Raw genomic sequence first — 18,180 nt, 5'->3', positions numbered from 1 at the left:
TTAATATTCAGCTTTCAATCCACCTTAAACTGGTTGATGGGATTATGTATAATAAAAGTTGACCTGAGTCTTGGCTCAATAACTGCACTAAAATGTCTGTCAGTCTATCATGATACAATCTGTTTTTTTAAAATAATGTTTCTAACACATTGCTAATCATTATTGATTTTGCTTCAGATAGAAACTGAATTACACATGAGAGCTTTTGTGAGTTTGGCATCTCTCAGTCAACTAGACCTAAATGTCTAGTCAATCTTAAAATTGCTCATTGATCAGAGATTTTTATCCAGATTTGCAGATTAGCTGAAAGAAGGTAGACCACTCCAGAAAGACCAAAGAAGCAAATCATAAATCCAAGTTTCTGGCAATGACTTCATCGATTTAGTCAACATTAAGTAAAACAGGAAGAGGAAGAGAACTACATTGTTAACTAATCCATTCTTGAAAATAACTCACAGCCTGTCCAAAGCTAGATGAATTGGAGGAAAGCTGGTTCAGAAATTTTTGGTCCACAGGCATTTGGTTTGTTTGTCTCCTTCCTAGCAGTTCCACAGCATGTCCTATTTTACAAGATGCTCCCCAAATCAGTACCTTGTTTGTGCCTCGGATAATTTGGGAAGGCAGTGAGGACAGAGAGAATTTCCATTTAACAGATAAGAACATGAAAGCAGAAAAACGGAATGCCTTGTCCCTTGTCCTATTTCAAGTCATGAGTCAGTGATGTACCCAGAATTGGAACACGAGCCACTGACAGTTAATCTGCTTATATGGAAATAACTGGATGATCTATTTAATCAAGGGCCTATTCTCTGAGATTGTTCCTAAGTTCTTTTTGGATATGATAAGTATACACATAAGGGGAGTAACTATAATATAACTTTATTTTTAAACTCTTCTCAACCACCTCTTCTTTCCAAATATGGTGGTGTAATAGGAATACCGTGTGCATAGGTAAACTAGATTTTTGTTAGTGGTAGTAAATTTGTCTTTGTCTTCCTCAAAATTCAGCAATTGCACTTGTTATTTTTCATTCATCAGGATTCAGAGAGCAAAAAAAATGTGTTTTTAAAAGGCTGAGTTTGTGAATAATTTGCTTTCATTTATAATATATAAGGCATATGTAAACATTACACAACCACAAAAAATCATCTTGCAGGAACAGTCAGATATGATCAGACCTTTACCAATGTATTGTTGTGCCTCGTATTATGGAATATTAAGCATTACCAGACTCAATCAGAAAACAAAGGCAGCAACAATCACCAAAAGATAAAAAACATTCATCTTTTATTTAGTAGATTCTGATTATGTGAAATCACCTGGCTGATTATAAAGGGATATAAGACAAAGCAGAAGAGTTCATTGTTAGATTTCAGGGGCTTCCAAGTAAGCTGTAGTAGTAAGGTATCCAAAAAGGAAAGATCTATGTATCTGACAGTTGTAGGATCACATCTGAATATACTCGGACTCAAATGACAAATAAAACAAAACAAAACAAAAACCATTTACTGAGCATTTATTAAGGTGTGGACTAGGCATTTATTATTAATTCCCTTGGGAAGAGGTAAAGTCTGCTCTTCAATAATCTTATATCATGAAAGAATTTCATTGACATACCTACTCTATGAATTGGTGTATAACTTTCGATCTTGAATAGAACCGATGAGAACATAAATACAACTTTTTCCTCATTTTATAGGTGAGGCAACTGAGACTGAAAGATAAACACCACCTAACATTCCAATGATGGGCTGTAAGTTTTCTAGGACATTTTGAAGGAGGGCATCAGGCCCAGTCTTAAACATTATACTCCTCTGTCTTTCATTGATACACTTGGAATAGTCCTTTTTTGGAATTCCGGAAAGATCAAATATTTACCTTGATTCTTACCAAAAAGTTTCAGCAAGTATCTATATTTAAGGGACAAACCAAGTAATCAAAGTAAACAAGTAGTAAAAAGATGAGGTGAGGGGAATGAAACGAACATCAAGCAAAGGAATAGGTTTCTCTTCACAGATGAATCTTGTTTCCTGGAGTATATGTATACTTACGAGACTTTTTGGTGGTAACATTGACTGGGGGGCTTGAGGGCCCTGTCCCAGCAGTGTTGTAAGCTCTCACGGAAGCAAAGTAGATGGTATTAGCTTTCAGCCCTGTGATGTTTTTGGTTGTGATATTTCCACTGACTCTAATTTTACCAATCATGGATTCTTTGGAGTCATCTGTCCAGTATAAGACCTGATAATTAAAAAGCAAACACAAGCAATTTATTGTTCCCCAACAACTATCAACCATCGTTTACCAACAACTATCAATCACAACCAGAAGGGATATGGAAAGAAACAGAAGCATAGATGACAAAAACATTTTCTAATTGGTTATACAACAGCAATAAAATTGATATTCTCCAATTTTGTTGTTGTTGAAAAAAGTCATGAACACAAATTCGCAATGGAAATTAGAAAAACTGATTTTTTAGATTATGGAAGTAAGGTATTTTATGAGATATCTAAAGGTTACCAGCTTTAACAAATGATGTCTAATAAGTCAGACAAAAACGTATTTGTATATAATCAGTCAAAGACTATGGTTATAACTTTTTGCTATTGGCATTTCTTTTCAGAGTTCTTTGAATCATAGGTTAATTAATAATGCAATTTATACTGAGCTCCACCTATGCAGTAGCCTTGTTTTAGGTACATTGAAAAAAAAAAACAGAGGAAATAAATTAAGTATCCCCTCATCATCTAGCTAAGAGGTTAGAATCTGTAGTATATGTGAAAATAAGTTATAAAATGCATTCCAAAGAAGTGATATGAAAAAAAAATGCTACAAGAATTTGATGAAATACATCAGGAACTGATGAGAGTAGAACTCGGACAGAAGAGGATACTAGAGAGGAAATTTGAGAAATAGCTAGGGTTCAGAGAAGAGGTCAGGCATTCTTGTCATGGAGTGGGAAAGACATCTGTCATGACAGTAGAACTATATTTTGGAATCCGTATGTGTGTGTGTGTGTGTGTGTGTGTGTCTGTGTATCAGTGTGTGTATCTATATCAGTGTGTGTATATCATCTTACTATATATATGTGTATATATAATATAATCATATAATCAATCATATCATATATATGTATATAATCATATAATCAGATGACCGATTATATACATAATATATATACACACACACACTGATTATATACATTATATATGTATATATGTATACATTATATGTGTAATGACTGATTATACACACACACACACATATATATATTGAGATGAAGGGCTACAAATCTAATTTGCCTTACTCTTTGTAGATTAAAAATAGCAGATTAAAAACACATATATTGTCTGTGTATGTGAAATTACAGCCTACAAATGTAATTTGCCTTACTCTTCATAGACTAAAATTAGCAGATTCAAGACAATCTAGGTATTTTTTCATTACCGAACAGCCTTTTCTGAGATAATTTCTTTCATCTTTTCAAGTTATACACCAATTCACAGAGTAGGTATCTCAAGGAAATTCTTTCATGGTATAAGATTATTGAAGATCAGACTTTACCTCTTCCCAAGGAAAAAAAAATGACTACAATTTGAATAATTAGTAATATAATCACCTGATCACTTTTGAAAAATGTTATTGTGGTAAGAACACAATGTGAGATCTGTTCTCTTGAAAATGTTAAGTGTACAATGCACTATTGTCGACTCTGTGTGCACAGTTGTACAGCGGATCTCTAGAGCTTACTTGTCTTATTTACCTAATCTCTAGGCCTTTAAAAAGGGCTACCATTTGTTAATTTGTTTGCTTAGAATTACCTAGAAAGATCTCCCTTACTGTGAGGGAGGAGGCAGGACTTTACTATGGACCAGATTGAAGACTGGCTGAAACAGGAAAGGGGCTAAAGCACCTGTCCATAAGACATACCCTCAAGTTCCATGTCAGTTTACCACTGCCATGGCAACACCTGGAAGTTACCACCCCTTTCCGTGGCAATGGCCTCAAATTTACCACCCCTTTCCAGGGCAATGACCTGAAAATAACCACCCTTTTACTAGAAATTTATTAATAACTCACCCATTAATTTGCATGTAATTAAAAGCAGGTATAAATATGCAGAACTGCTCCCAAGCTGCGACTCTCAGCTTGGGGTAGCCCTGCTCTGCAGAAGCAATTGCAAAGCTATAACACTGCTGCCCCAGTAAAGCTGTTTTCTTTTACCACTGGCTCACTCTTGAATTCTGTCTTGAGCAAAGCCAAGATCCTTCTCAGGCTAAGCCCCTATTTTGGGGCTCACCTACCCTGTCTCAACTTTATCCCTGCTGTAGCTTTAGACATACATTATCATATACTAACAACTGGCTAGTAGGATAGGGCTGTTGAACAGGAGCTATTGTGAAGTCTGTTGGCACATTCATAAGCAAAAATGAAATTAGAGTGGATTACCTCATAGCCCAGCACTCTTCCAGTGTTTCTATTCCAGGCAATAGCATTCCATGAAACCTCCATTTCAGAAGCAGAAAAACTCTGGACAGAAGTTCCCCTTGGGGCCAGTTGAGGTTCTACCATCCAGAGAAAGACATAACCATCTTTAGTAGAGTGGTTCATTGAATAGGGAAAAGGGAACACAAACTATGCATAGAAGTCTCAAAGAAAACCAGAGCTGAGGACAACTTACCATCTTCCCCGGAGTAGACAATGGTCACTGTACTCAGGGATCCTTCTCCTTCATCATTATACACACCCACTTTGACTTCAAAGGGAGAAAGTGGGATGATACTTTCATTTCTGTAAACAAATCTTGATGATTCCACAGATGCTACTTTCTCCTTGGTCCAGGCTGTCAAGCCCACTGGCCGGAACATGACGATATATCCAAATCCCTCCCCATTCTGAAGTTCTTCTGGAATTGACTTGGGCAGAATGTGATCAATCACTGAGTATTCGCAAAAATATTGTATTCAGCTACTATAATATTTATTGATTATTTCACATTTCTTCCATAGAGACAAATATGGACATTTACTATGTTTAATGATTTATTAAAAATACTTTTATTTGAAATGCCAATTAGAAAAATGATCCCAGTTTAAGATACTCAGATAAATAGTTGAAGTTTTCAGACAGAAATATAAAACAAGCTTTACATATTTATATCTTTTTCTTTGATCACTAATAAATTGCAATGATAAAATAGTTTAGGAGAGTTTATGATACACACTAAAATGTGGTTTTGATATGAAATTTTAAACTCAGCACAAATTAACTTATTAACTATTTATTTCAAGACTAGGTATGTTTTCCTTTCACAACATTTTAAACAAGTTTTTGTAAGACATGAGTAATGTAATTATTGTGAAATAGCATATGATTAGAGACATAGAGTATTTCCTTAAAAAGTATAAAAGACCTCCCATCATTTTTTAGGCATACAACTTCATTGATAGTGATGTGTGCATTTTTCCTAACATGACAAAATAAACTGTTAACTCTCACGAAGATCAGATTTTGTAAAATACATTTCAAGTCTAAAATTACTAAACTAACAAAACAGAAATAGATACATATTCTCCCTGTATTCTACAGATAGTAAAAATCATAAACAATCATATGAAGTTAGCAAATTGAAATGAATCTGTGCTTGAATTTAGACCCACATATCTCCTAATTGCAAGAAACTTGGATTGAAAAATCAATGGAATTTATTTGGTTTTCCCAAAGGAAAATGCTTTGTGTTTTTGTTGTTTTTTTTTTGTAAATATTCTGATACACTAATAAAGGCAACACCTGGCAGGACAGCGCTTCTAGTCCCTCATGTCCACAACTCCATTTCAGAGGTTCTCTTTATTTGTGGGAGTTCATTTATTATATCAATGACATTATCCTGCCACTTGGAACCCAAGTGAGAACCCATTCATGAGCACCAGAACCACAGACACCATCTTGGTGAGTATCTATGAGGGCAGAATCTCTGTACTGTATAGTGACTAATAGACACGGTCAATTCCTCTCATAGAGTTTGCATATGAAACATGGTGAGTGGCAGAACAATAATAGATATACATAGAACAGGCAAAAATGAGAGAACATGCAGTAGCAGGAACAGTGGGGCAATAAAACCTAAGAGAAAACAGATGCTGTAAATTAGAGAGAGGAGATCCAATTTAGCTAGCAGCCAGATAGAAAACTGGAAGTAAAGAAAATGGGAGGAACTGAGGCATAAGCATGAGAGACTATTAAAGCCAGGGCTGGATCAGCAGAGAGGGTGTTGATGGTTGGCTAGAGCTCTTGTGCTCGGGTGCACAGAGCAGTGATGAACGATGTTCCAGTTCTTCATTTGACCTGCCTGCCTGTTTGCTGAGACTTTTTCCTGTCCTCATTACTTCCCATGTAGCTTTAAAATAAATCCCCATTAACCGAGATGACCTGTCCTGGTCTCTATTTCTTGCCGTGTGGAACAGTCTCACAAATTCAGAAAGGAAAAAGAGAAAGAAAAATGTTGCTCCTGATATCTGGGGAAACAAAATATTTCCTCATATTAATGCTTCTCTTCTTTTTCACAGGGAGATTAGAATTAAAACAGTTAGTTTTAGAATGGCATAGAAGAGATTTATAAGAAAAAGCTACTTGTCAGACCATTTGATTCATTTCTGAAGTTTCTTTGATCTCAGATTTAATCAAGATGCTTAGTTCATCTACATAAATAGGGGACTTTTGTTTTTGTTAGTCAAATACAATTAGTGTTTCTCATGGTGCTCTCTCAAGAAAGATCTGAGTCCGACATATGCAGTTTAGAGGGGAAAAAGGAGACTAATTTAGATACTTCCTTTTATTCTCATATGAACAGAGTCAAATAATTAAGAAATATATATAGTGATCTAAGAAAGCCAGAAAAGGAGTTTTCTTTAATGGAGACAGTGTTAAGTAAAATAAAGAAATTGTGAAATTCTCCTGGGAGTGAAATCTATGAAAATTGACAAACTAATAATGTAATTCTCAACCACAGTGTCTGTAAGAACCAAATCTTTAGTACAGACTAAGGATCAGCAAAACCACATACTTCAGCCAAATGTGGCATGCAGCCTGGTTTTGAAAATAAGGTTTTGAGACATGCTCACCCCTATGTGTTTATAAGTGGTCGTGGCTCTTTTGAGCTGCAAAAGCAAAGTGAGACTTCAGAAAAGAGATCATATGGCCCACAAGACTGAATATTTTTACCGTCTGGCCCTTTAAATAAAAAGTATGCCAACTCTCAGTATAGGTGTGCATCTCTTACTCCACAGTGTTTTATCCTGTATACCTAATTTTATAGTCACATTTAAGAGAAATTCACCACAGCACCTCAAACCTGGAAGTATTTCGGAGTATACATTATGATTAAATAAAGAATAAACATGTTCTTAAAAATTAATTAGCCATTGCTATATTCTAAAAGTTTGATATTATGTCTAGGTTATTGGAAATACCCCAAACCAAAACAAATAAACACAAAATCAACATTTACTGGGGAAAACACAGGGAAGACGTTTAGTTCAGTTCAGGCAGATTATACAGCAGTGTGCCTAAATGAAGGCTAGTCACTAAAGCTGTCACTTATAAAACATAGTGGTAGATTGTGACTGAATTTAGAATAGTCGTGTGTCTGACAGTGCTTTTCAAAGTTCAACAGGTACTACTTCAACCACAGTAGGGGTGACATTGGCCTGGGGTGGCCTCTCTACTTCCAAGTTGCTTTTCAAAACACAGTTCAAATATACTCAGTTCTGATCACGTCTTTCCTGACCTCCTTCCAGGCTGGTTTAAGACCATTCTGTCCTGTAGGCATCTGAGCATTCAGACATTTTCTCATCCATTTTTGTATTCCACTGATAGAAACAGAGAAGCTACTTAATACTGAGTTCACTAAATTGAGGGAATTACTACCTGCATTCGGGTGGCTCAGATTCATACTAATGTATGAATCTTCTCCTAAATATACATAACTTATTCCATAAGGAAGTTGGGCAGGAGAAGAAGTTGCCTCAGTATCTGCCAGTACATAATGTAAAATATGAGTAATAAATGGGAAACTGAATTCACTAGTTTAGTTTCTGCAAGTATCTGCATATTAGATATCCCAAGAGAAAGCACACAGAGGAACTGGCTTTAATTTAATTTAATTTTTGAAAATAGAGGTTAGTATGCTTTTTCTGTAGAGGTCCAGATAGCAAACGTTAAAAAAAAATAATTCAACTTTTATTTTACATTCAAGGGGTACATGTGCAAATTTGTTACATGGGTATATTGTGTGATGCTGAGGTTTGAGGTACGATGGATCCCCTTACACAGGCAGTGAGCACGGTGACCATCAATAGCTAGTTTTTCAACCCATACCCCTCCCATCATCACTCTAGTAGACCCCAGTGTCAATTGTTGCTACCAGATAGTAAATATTTTAAGCCTTGTGGGATATATGGTCTCATGCAACAGCAAGAAAGCAGCATTACACAACAGGAAAAAGAATGGGTATAGCTATGGGTGGATTTATTAAAAAAAAAAAAACAGGAAACTGGCCAAATTTGTCTCATAGGTCATGGTTTGTGCATCTTTGCCTTAAAGAAAAAAGAATATTATAAATCACAGAAACACAGTATTCTTTTGGTAATTCATGTTCATCTCCATTTAAGAATGATAAGGGCTGAGATTTTGTTGGGCAGGAGTTCGAGACCAGCCTGCCCAACATGCTGAAATCCTGTCTCTACTAAAAATACAAAAGTTAGCTGGGTGTGGTGGCATGTACCTGTAATCCCAACTACTTAGGAGGCTGAGGCAGGAGAATCACTTGAGCCCAGAAGGTGGAGGTTGCAGTGAGCCAATATCGTGCCACTGCACTTCAGCCTGGGCAACAGAGCAAGACTCTGTCTCAAAAAAAAAAAAAAAACTGATATGCATAGAATTTGTCCCTTCATTATAGACTGTGCACAAATGATTGCAACACTGACATTTAGAAATTTCTGAGCAAGGAGGAGATCAAAATAAATATTAAGTCAGGCAAAACTGCCTGTACACTATTATGATTATGCTTATATGGCCTTTGATGAATATGGAAACCTAAATAAACTACTCACAAAAAATTCTCTTGTAGACTCACTTGAAAGCCAGTGTTTTATAAGAAATATGTTTTGAGTAGCAGGTATAATATAGTTAACTTACTACTTAAGGTAGATACTGGGACATCACATTGCATGGGGACAATTGGGATTGTAATACAGGATACAGTAAAAGAACATAAGGGGATCGCCCTGTGTTCACATGCTTCTCTGCCCAATGATACCACATTTGTAACCCTCAGTTTTCTTACCCGAAAGTGATGTAACCACCTCCTAGCATTATTGTGAGGACTGAATGAAATGCTCTGTGTGGCACCTAAAACCTGTAAATACTTGAGAAAATAGGGTTTCCCACTGTCTAAACTCTGAGAGTCCCAACTCTCTGAAAACACTGCCTTTCATTCAACTATTGCTCATGGAGGGTGGACCACATTCTAGGCACTGTGGTAGGCCTATGATGTCTACGTGAAACAAGATGTCCAGAGGGAAGGGTGACTTTCAGGGCAGTTGCATCTAGTTCCTGACACTGTCGTTTATAACCATAAAGAACAACATCTCTGTTTCCCAGTTTTCTCTCAGAGTCTAGCTGTGTGAAGTAGGCTTTAGTGAGAGACACCTGATTTTTACTTTCTGGAACATAAGGAATGCAGTTTATTTTAACTGACAAATGTCTGAGAAACTTTTAAAGTGGGAAGAGATCTGGACAACCTATGGTGGCAGAGTGAAGAGAGATGATAAGTGAGTATGCATTGCACTTTCACTAAACATGGAGCAGGGCATGTGTTTGCTGAGGGCAAATGTGAAACTCATGCAATGGGTAGCCTTGAAGGGGACTCTATCTACAAAGACCACCTAGATGAGAGAGAATATTCATCAGAAGAGTGGAAATGGACCACCAAAATCCAGGAACTGATACCCTTCAGCAGCCTGTGGGGTCTGCATCAAGGAATTGCAATTGGGAGTCCCTGATGGGGGAGCCTCCAGGGACCAGCTCCCAGATAAAAAATAAACAAATAAAACAGAAACCCTCTCCCATGAAATTGCAGTGTCTGGAAATTTGCCATACCTAGAGTGTACCAAAGTCAAATCAGAAATGTACCAGTAATCCAGACATTTTCCTCCCTCCTCTCCTCCTAACGACAACCTTCTACAGCTCTGGAGAATCCAGAGGTAACACTGTGAATGGGGAAAGATAAATTACAGAACAGAATGGAGAGAAGTTGAACTGACCATATATTCCCTTTCCTGCTATAGAATCCCCAGGCTGAGGCACTGAGCTACTGAAAATGAAAATATAAACTAAAAAGGAAAATCTAATCCATTGAAAGTCCAAACTCTAAAGTTTATACTCCAGCCTGATGCATATACACCAGATGAAATTTGTAATAAGTTTAAAAAATGAACCTATATGTTAGTGTGTAATAAGAATGACCACAAAATCTATTCCATGTGCCTACGCTTTCATCTAGATGCAGAAAAGAACAAGTTGATCAGATGTAAAGAGCAGTGTTAGGACAAGAATTGTTTTTTGCCTGCAGTCTACTAAGCTCACCTTATTCACAATACAACAGTGCCACAAGTAATAAATCAAATAATGCCTAATTCATCAAGCAATAATGAAAATGCTACTGACCACACTCAAAAGATATTGAAATTGTTTTTCATGTATTTGGGAGAAAATTGTGCTGAGTTCATTATACTGTCTCACAATGAGAAAAGTTGCTAATACCTCCTCTACATAATTCATCACCAGGATGATGTATTTTTATACTATAAATTTTTATATGTTCTCAATAGTGATCAAATACATCTTTGTTTTTCAGCATTCTTCCTGGCCAGCTAAATCTCTTTTCTTCAAAATAATTCAGTTGTGCAGAAAATTACCTCCCACGTAATGACGAGTTCTGACCGACTTCCTCCACCTCCATTGATGTTTACTGGTGCCACAACAGGGACTAAAAGCAACCAAGAGAAATGTGAGATGGCAATTGTTAAAGTACATCTTCATCAGGAAGAATTTTGTTTTTGGATTTCACCTTTCAAAATCTCATGCAGGCATATTGTGAGAGAGTCTTGCATTTTTAATGAACATAAATTATGTTTACACATATCCAAATTTCTAAGAGAGAGGACACAGTTGTGTTTGATACATGAGCACCATGGCTCCAAAATTAATTAAAAATTGAGTAACATCGGGTATTTGACATTATTATGCATCATCTACTAATTGGCAAAATGATGTTCCATTCAGATGGTAACAGTGACACTGCTGATTTAGTGCCTAATTATACAGTTGTGCTGTAAACAAGTTACGGAGGCAGTATATTAATTAATTATTTTTTCAATAAACAAACGAAAATGATTTTTCTTTTTATTAGTCATCAGGATATTTTAACATTTAAAATTAAATATTGAAAAATATGTAAATAAATACATTCTTGTTTTAAATCTTCCCATTAGAATCTCAAATCTCTCAGGAGAGAATAAGAAGTTTTCTTCTAACTTTTCACTTGCGAAGTCAGATTTTTCTTGTAACTTTTCACTTGAGAAGTCAGATTTTTCTCCTGTGAAAAATGCGATTGGGAGAGGTTCCTTCTATTTATCTCTTGGGATCTAAGGCTCTGTGGTAGAGGATTCAGAAACCAATGACTCTGATGAGTTTTTAAAAAATATGCCCCTCAAATATACCCTTGTGAGGATTAATACAACGAATAATAGTTCAATAGAAATTGTAAAACTGAGGAAATTCTGAGTGTGTATAGGGTATTCTAGTATTTAATGAGAATGAGGTTTTGCTTTACTCATGTGTAAGTGTTTACAAGCATTATTTTTCTTGACATAATGACAAAAGTATCCTAAATCTGTGATTAGGCTAAATCACAATTTAAAATTTTTTTAAATGTGGAATTACATGAAATTGTCTATACTGGATGATTTTTGAACAATATGAAAGGTGGTTGAGGAAGCACCTGGGTATACCTGGGGATTGGTAGGCAGGGATTAAAATACGTAAGTTTTAATTCTTCATTTCAAAATTTTTCCCACCACATAGACCATCTAAATAAAACTAGATTACTTATTTTATTTATTTCCATTTCACACAGAGACTTAGCTCTATAAATATGGTCAGAAAATAGTCACAATAATCTGATTGTTCTTTTTTTTTGAGACAAGTGTTTCCATCTTGTTGCCCACACTGGTGTGTAATGGTGCAATCTCGGCTTACTGCAGCCTCTGCCTCCTGGATTCAAGAAATTCTCCTGCCTCAGCCCCCCAAGCAGCTGGGATTACAGGCATGTGCCACCACACCCAGCTAATTTTACATTTTTAGTAGAGACAGGATTTCACCATGTTGGTCAGGCTGGTCTCAAACTCTTGACCTCAGGTGATCTGCCCACCTCTGTCTCCCAAAGTGCTAGGATTACAGGCCTAAACCAGCATGCCGGGCCTGATTGTTCTTTTCCAAAATAGCACCTTTCAGATATATCTTTTCATATTTAAATTTACCCTTAAGTTTGTCAGCTTTAAGCTTCATAATTTTTTAGAAAAAAATTATTTAAACCTAAACCCTATTTTCTAAGTCTTCCAATGCCTTTGATCAAAAGCTATGGGAATCAGTGGATTTTACAGAGTTGCTGAATTTATAGTGCTTGACAACTTATTGTGACTAACAGCACTCTGTCTCAGAAACTTTGCATAGTTTAGCTATGTAAGGAAGAGTATTTTAAATTATAGTTTGATTTACTTTTATAAAATCTCCAGTGTTCTGAGAAATAGAAAATTCCTTTCCTCACTCAATTTCAAATTAATTGTACTTAAACCTAAAACCATATTGATAACAGGTTAGTCTTTGATGATATCAGAGAGAGAGAGAGAGAGAGAAAGAGAGAGAGAGAGAAAAGGAGAGGAGAGACTCAGTAGGGTTTGAATCAGTAGAGTTTGAATCAGTATGTATGAGTATCACCAGTCTCATTTTGCTACTGGAACAAGAGAGCTTTAATGGATAGAAAGTGGCACACAAACTTTGCTATTAAAATGTCAGAATTAGTGTCAATGTCCAAAGCTACCAAAATATAAATTAACTATAAACAAACAACCTGAAACCAAAGCTCATATCGAGCGTCACGGGCCACACCTGAAGATTGAGAGCCAGGAGGTACATAGGAAAGCCTGGGAATTTCTATATTTACACACTTTCTTTGGCTGATCTAATCTATTACTTATCTCCATTAAGATCCACTTTTATGGAGAATGCTGGGTGTAGAAATCAGGACGTCTGGATTCAAATTCTGGCTCTGTCAAAAACAACCAGCTAATATCCTGGTATTCATTTTCCTCTTCTGTAAAACAAAGGGATTTCTTCTCAGCTGTAAGCTTCTAACATGATTTAATTGGATATCACTGTCAAGTATGTCCTTTTTTCTAGCCCCAATTCCATGATAAACATATAATATTATCTTTGGTTTATGAACTGATTTATTGACTTCTGAGAGTTGTACTCACTTTAATAAAGTAATTTGTGTTTGTTAAATTAAGCCGGTGACAGCAAAGTGATCCTTTGTTTATGTGACTGAATAAGAATGTGAACTTTGTGGGCTACATACAGCTAGCAGATTAAATGTCACCCCGGATGTGAAAGTTTGAGTAGAACAAAGAGGATCCATTGAAAAGAGCTTAAGAAGGCATAGTTTCTGAGCCAGGTTCTTGTGTTCTGCTGTTCAGTGAACCAATTAATGCTCAATTAGTGCTCCTGTTAAATGAGTTTAGGATTTACCTCATTTGCATGGAGAAGAATTTATACTATTGCTCAATGAAGCTACAACTAGGTCAGAGTTTTGAAATAGATGGAAATGTATGGCTGACTGCACCAACAGAGTCTCAATTAATTCTTGGCTACAACATTTTAATGAAACAAGCAGTAACTCATCTGCATATACAAATCTACAGATTCTGTATTGGATTTTGACTAGAAAATAGATGTGATGCAAACAGTTTATGAAGAACTTTAATTTTGACATGTTGGCTTAAAGGTGATCATCTCTTATTGAACCCACTATTTGGGAAAAATACACCTTGCCTTGTATACGTAAAAATGGGAAATAGAGCCACTTATTTACTGCCAAACAATTTTGAGCCAAAAGTATTAAAATACCATAATAATACTTGTTTTCTTTACGAAATATATCATACAAATTCTTCTACATTTTTAGAACACATTGATTCTTTACCTGATGCTTTAGTTCTTAACAATGCTGATGGTTTACTTGGTTCTCCAATCCCAATACTGTTGCCGGCAACAACACGAAATTCATATTCCACCCAAGGACTCAAACCAACCACTGTTGCATTGTATGTCTTGCCATTGAGAATTTCTGGAACTAAAAAGAATGGGACATTAAGGCATCTAAGTTGGCACTAGTCAAAAACAAATAATTATACAAAATTGTATAATTATTAATTAAAAATATGATTGCATTTGTTAAAATTATTGGACTGAATATTATTCATTTAAAAGCATCCCAAAACACTTTTGTCACTCACCTGTAGCAACAGCCTGCCAACCCACAGAAAATGGTGTCCGAGTCTGAATAGTAAATATTTGAATGGGACTGTTATTATCTGGGCCTGGTCTCCAGCTTAGTTGAGAAGTAGTGCTGGAAATGTCTTCCACTTTCACGTCCTCAGGAGGACCTGGTGGACCTGGAAAAACATGTTTTAGCATGACCACATTGGAGATACTTACACTCATTAATTTGGGACAAGGAAGGTTTATTTTTATCTGTTGTGCTTAAAAAGTAAAATATTGACCATAATATATTTGTAGCACATTATTAAAAATAAAGTTGTATTAATTCCATTTATGTGGTAAGAGACATTAATTTAGTAATGCTTCCTCTGGGGATTTGAAAATGTCAAGCATACGATGATTGCATAGCAACCTATACTCAAAAATTGAGAACCACTGTCTTTAATTCATCTTAAATCTAACTCAAGTAAATGCAACTAATAGGAAGCACTACAGGAGCATGTGGATTTGACTCTGCATTGACAAGAATTAGTTATTATAAACAGAAGGCATGACTCAGTTTTAAGTACTGACACTGCTTGCCAAGCCTGACTGTTCATTATAGACAAATCCTAAAGAATTCTATGTCCATATCCACACTACCCATACCTTGGAGTTTTGAGGTTTAGAAAATAAAAAAAATCTATCTAATTTAATCTCACTTCCATATCATGATGTGCTTTCTCAGAGGTCTACAATTTAGGTATCAACATTGTGACTATGAATAAACTATGTGATCATTTTTTCACAATTTATGCTTACCTCTAACAATGATATCCGCTACTGCAGATAAACTTTCTAGGGTTGTTTTTACTGTGCAGAGATATTTTCCTGAATGATTTAACTGAATATTCCTTATCATCAAATCCCCAACAGATTCCTGCAGATAGAAAGGGAGAAAAGGATAAAAATGTAAGCCCACATAACATGTCCTATGTTATTTTTACAGCTGGATAAATTTTAAACATAAAACAACTCTGAAATTAAAAGATATACTAGTATCATTTTCACTTCTTGCATCTAAACCCTTTTATTATCCTCCTTATTATAATTACATCTAGAAAACAAGTATTTCTATGAAAGACACAAAGCAAACAGGAACAAAAACAACTACATCTTCTAAAACAGACAGTGATTATCCATGCAAATAAAGATGGAGAGAGTAATTATGAAAAATGGTGATTCATGTAAAACACTTGATTCATTTTATTAAGCACTTAACAATTTCAGTAACTTACTCCTCCAATCCTTTCAAAATGAGCAACTCCTTTTTTTAAGTCTATGACGTCTCCATTGAAAAACCACATAAATACCACTTCAATGGAGGGGTCATGCGACACCTGGCATGGTAGCACTATACTCTCGCCAACTGTAACATCCATTTTGGAAGGTGGGACGGTAATGACAGTTCTCTCTGTTGAGAAAAAAATATAATTTTTTTAAAAGCTTATGAAATGCAAGCCCACGGCTATAAAATACATATTTCTGAATCCTTTTTTAATCATTTGAAATGATATAAACAAAAGCTGGAGTTCTACTATGTCCAGTATGAATATTCTATTGCCTGTTTTTAAATATCCTATATTTATTATCATTACAGTTTATGTATACTAAAATTAAAAACAGAGTTTTATTTACACCTTATATGGAAATAGTTTACAGAAAACTGTAGACTTCAAAAAATGGCATTCTATATATAGAATGCACTGTGCCATGTTTGTTGTATTTTATTCTAAATTTCCAGTCATAACATTATAATTGACATACTAGTAACAGCTCTAAATACTCTCTGTTAACTTCATATACTATGAGACAAACTGTTTCTAAGTTTATGGCCACCATTGTTTCTATAAAGATTTAGTCATATGTATATATTTAAGAGGGTGAATGCAACATATTTATTCTATCTTTGACATAGTTGTAACAATAAATTTCGTTTTTAGTTAATGCAACATGAATAAAAAGGAAATTGGAAGTTTTCCCTTTTATAATTCAGATTTTTCAGTGTTAGAATTACGCATCCATCATAAAAACCTTCCCTTAGAAAAGGTGGTTTCTATGTCAATCTTTGTTCTACAAGATCTAGCATTTCATTGACCTAAATTTCAAAGGACAGTCCCATGGTGTGCCAGTTGTACTTGAGAGTCCTGTATTTGTTTAGATTAAAGGAGAATTCACAATGTAGATCATTTTTGACTACTTTGTTTATAATAAAATTCTGATCCAGAGTGTTGAGAATTGATCAAAATGGAAACTCAGTATCTATGAAGGGGCCCTGGGCAAATGTTTGGATTTAGATATGTACCGTCTTACCAAGAATAAAATTTTTTGAAAGATTTACATTTAGGAATGAAGGTTTTAGGAAAGTTGTTATAAAAAAATATTGTACATGAAGAAATTTAAAAATAGTGAAATGACCCTGGAGCATCTCTTTCTCTATGTGTTATTTATAAGATAAAGTTTAGCCCTCTAAGAAATGGACCAAAAGCTTCACTTTCTTCTAGCTTCTTCATCCTGCTCAAGAAACCAAACTAACATTGAGATTGCATTTATATGTTCACATTAATGTGTGACTGCATTTTACCAATAGAATGTGTAATTATTATTTGACCATTTAAATATTTTTAATTTTTTTTTCATAAATATTTGAAAGTAGAAACTAGGAAGTAAAAATTTGGGATGTTAAGGTACATATTGACAAAAGAGACATGAAAAAATAAAAAAACGCTATATTTCTGAATATGGATATAATGGAGAAAATTGAGCTCTTAATCAATATCAGATAGGTCTTCTTTTTTATTATTTAAATCCTCTTTCCATTTTTATATTAGATGCATGCACTTTTTATTGATTTTTATTATTATAATTATTTGAGATGGAGTCTTGCTCTGTTGCCCAGGCTGGAATGCAGTGATGCCATCTCAGCTCATTGCAACCCTCACCTCCCAGGTTCAAGAGATTCTTCTGCTTCAGCCTCCTGAATAGCTGGGATTACAGGCACACACCACCACGCCAGGCTAATTTTTGTATTTTTAGCAGAGACAGAGTTTCATCATGTTGGCCAGGCTGGTCTCGAACTCCTGACATCAAGTGATTTACCTGACTTGGACTCCAAAGAGCTAGGATTACAGGTATAAATTACTGCACCTGGCCAGATGCATGCACTTTATATTCTAATTGTTTCTAGAAATAGAAAGTAGAAATTTGAAGAATGTCTTTGCAGACTATGTCCATTCTTAATTCCAAGCCTTCTTCATAGATCTGCAACCAAAATAAGGGTAAATGATACCCAGGGATCTAAGAAAATTTTTTAGAACAAGAGGAAATATTTTCCTTTTGTATTTGCTCTGAAAACAAATCACAAATGTCTTATTTACATTTATAGGAGGATGAGTTGGCTAATTGGATGTGTTGACAGAGCAAAACTGTCCAGAATTAGTTTTAGATCATTCAATTAAAGTAATTTTCAAACATTAAAAATGACAGCAAGTCCTTCCATTTATGACACCACATAATGGCAAA

General features: G+C 35.2%; 1 protein-coding gene across 15 annotated transcripts in view; it reads right to left on the bottom strand.

Moving 5' to 3' along the window:
* The window catches only part of CNTN6 (contactin 6), a 527,574-nt gene that overhangs the window by 10,208 nt on the left and 499,186 nt on the right, over positions 1–18,180 (bottom strand). For all 15 annotated transcript variants that reach the window (XM_078350141.1, XM_078350142.1, XM_078350148.1 and 12 more), the window contains 8 exons: positions 15,897–16,072; positions 15,421–15,538; positions 14,634–14,792; positions 14,321–14,470; positions 10,977–11,047; positions 4,682–4,916; positions 4,450–4,565; positions 2,052–2,238 (listed from right to left, as the gene is read on the bottom strand). In XM_078350141.1, coding sequence (XP_078206267.1) covers positions 2,052–2,238; positions 4,450–4,565; positions 4,682–4,916; positions 10,977–11,047; positions 14,321–14,470; positions 14,634–14,792; positions 15,421–15,538; positions 15,897–16,072 — 1,212 coding nt within the window. The remainder of the gene's footprint in view (positions 1–2,051; positions 2,239–4,449; positions 4,566–4,681; positions 4,917–10,976; positions 11,048–14,320; positions 14,471–14,633; positions 14,793–15,420; positions 15,539–15,896; positions 16,073–18,180) is intronic.

This window comes from Callithrix jacchus, chromosome 15 (genome assembly GCF_049354715.1).
Source record: "Callithrix jacchus isolate 240 chromosome 15, calJac240_pri, whole genome shotgun sequence".
In the NCBI taxonomy this organism is placed as follows: Eukaryota; Metazoa; Chordata; class Mammalia; order Primates; family Cebidae; genus Callithrix; species Callithrix jacchus.
The sequence above is the reverse complement of the archived record's forward strand: the minus strand, read 5'-3'. Positions and strand labels throughout refer to the sequence as shown.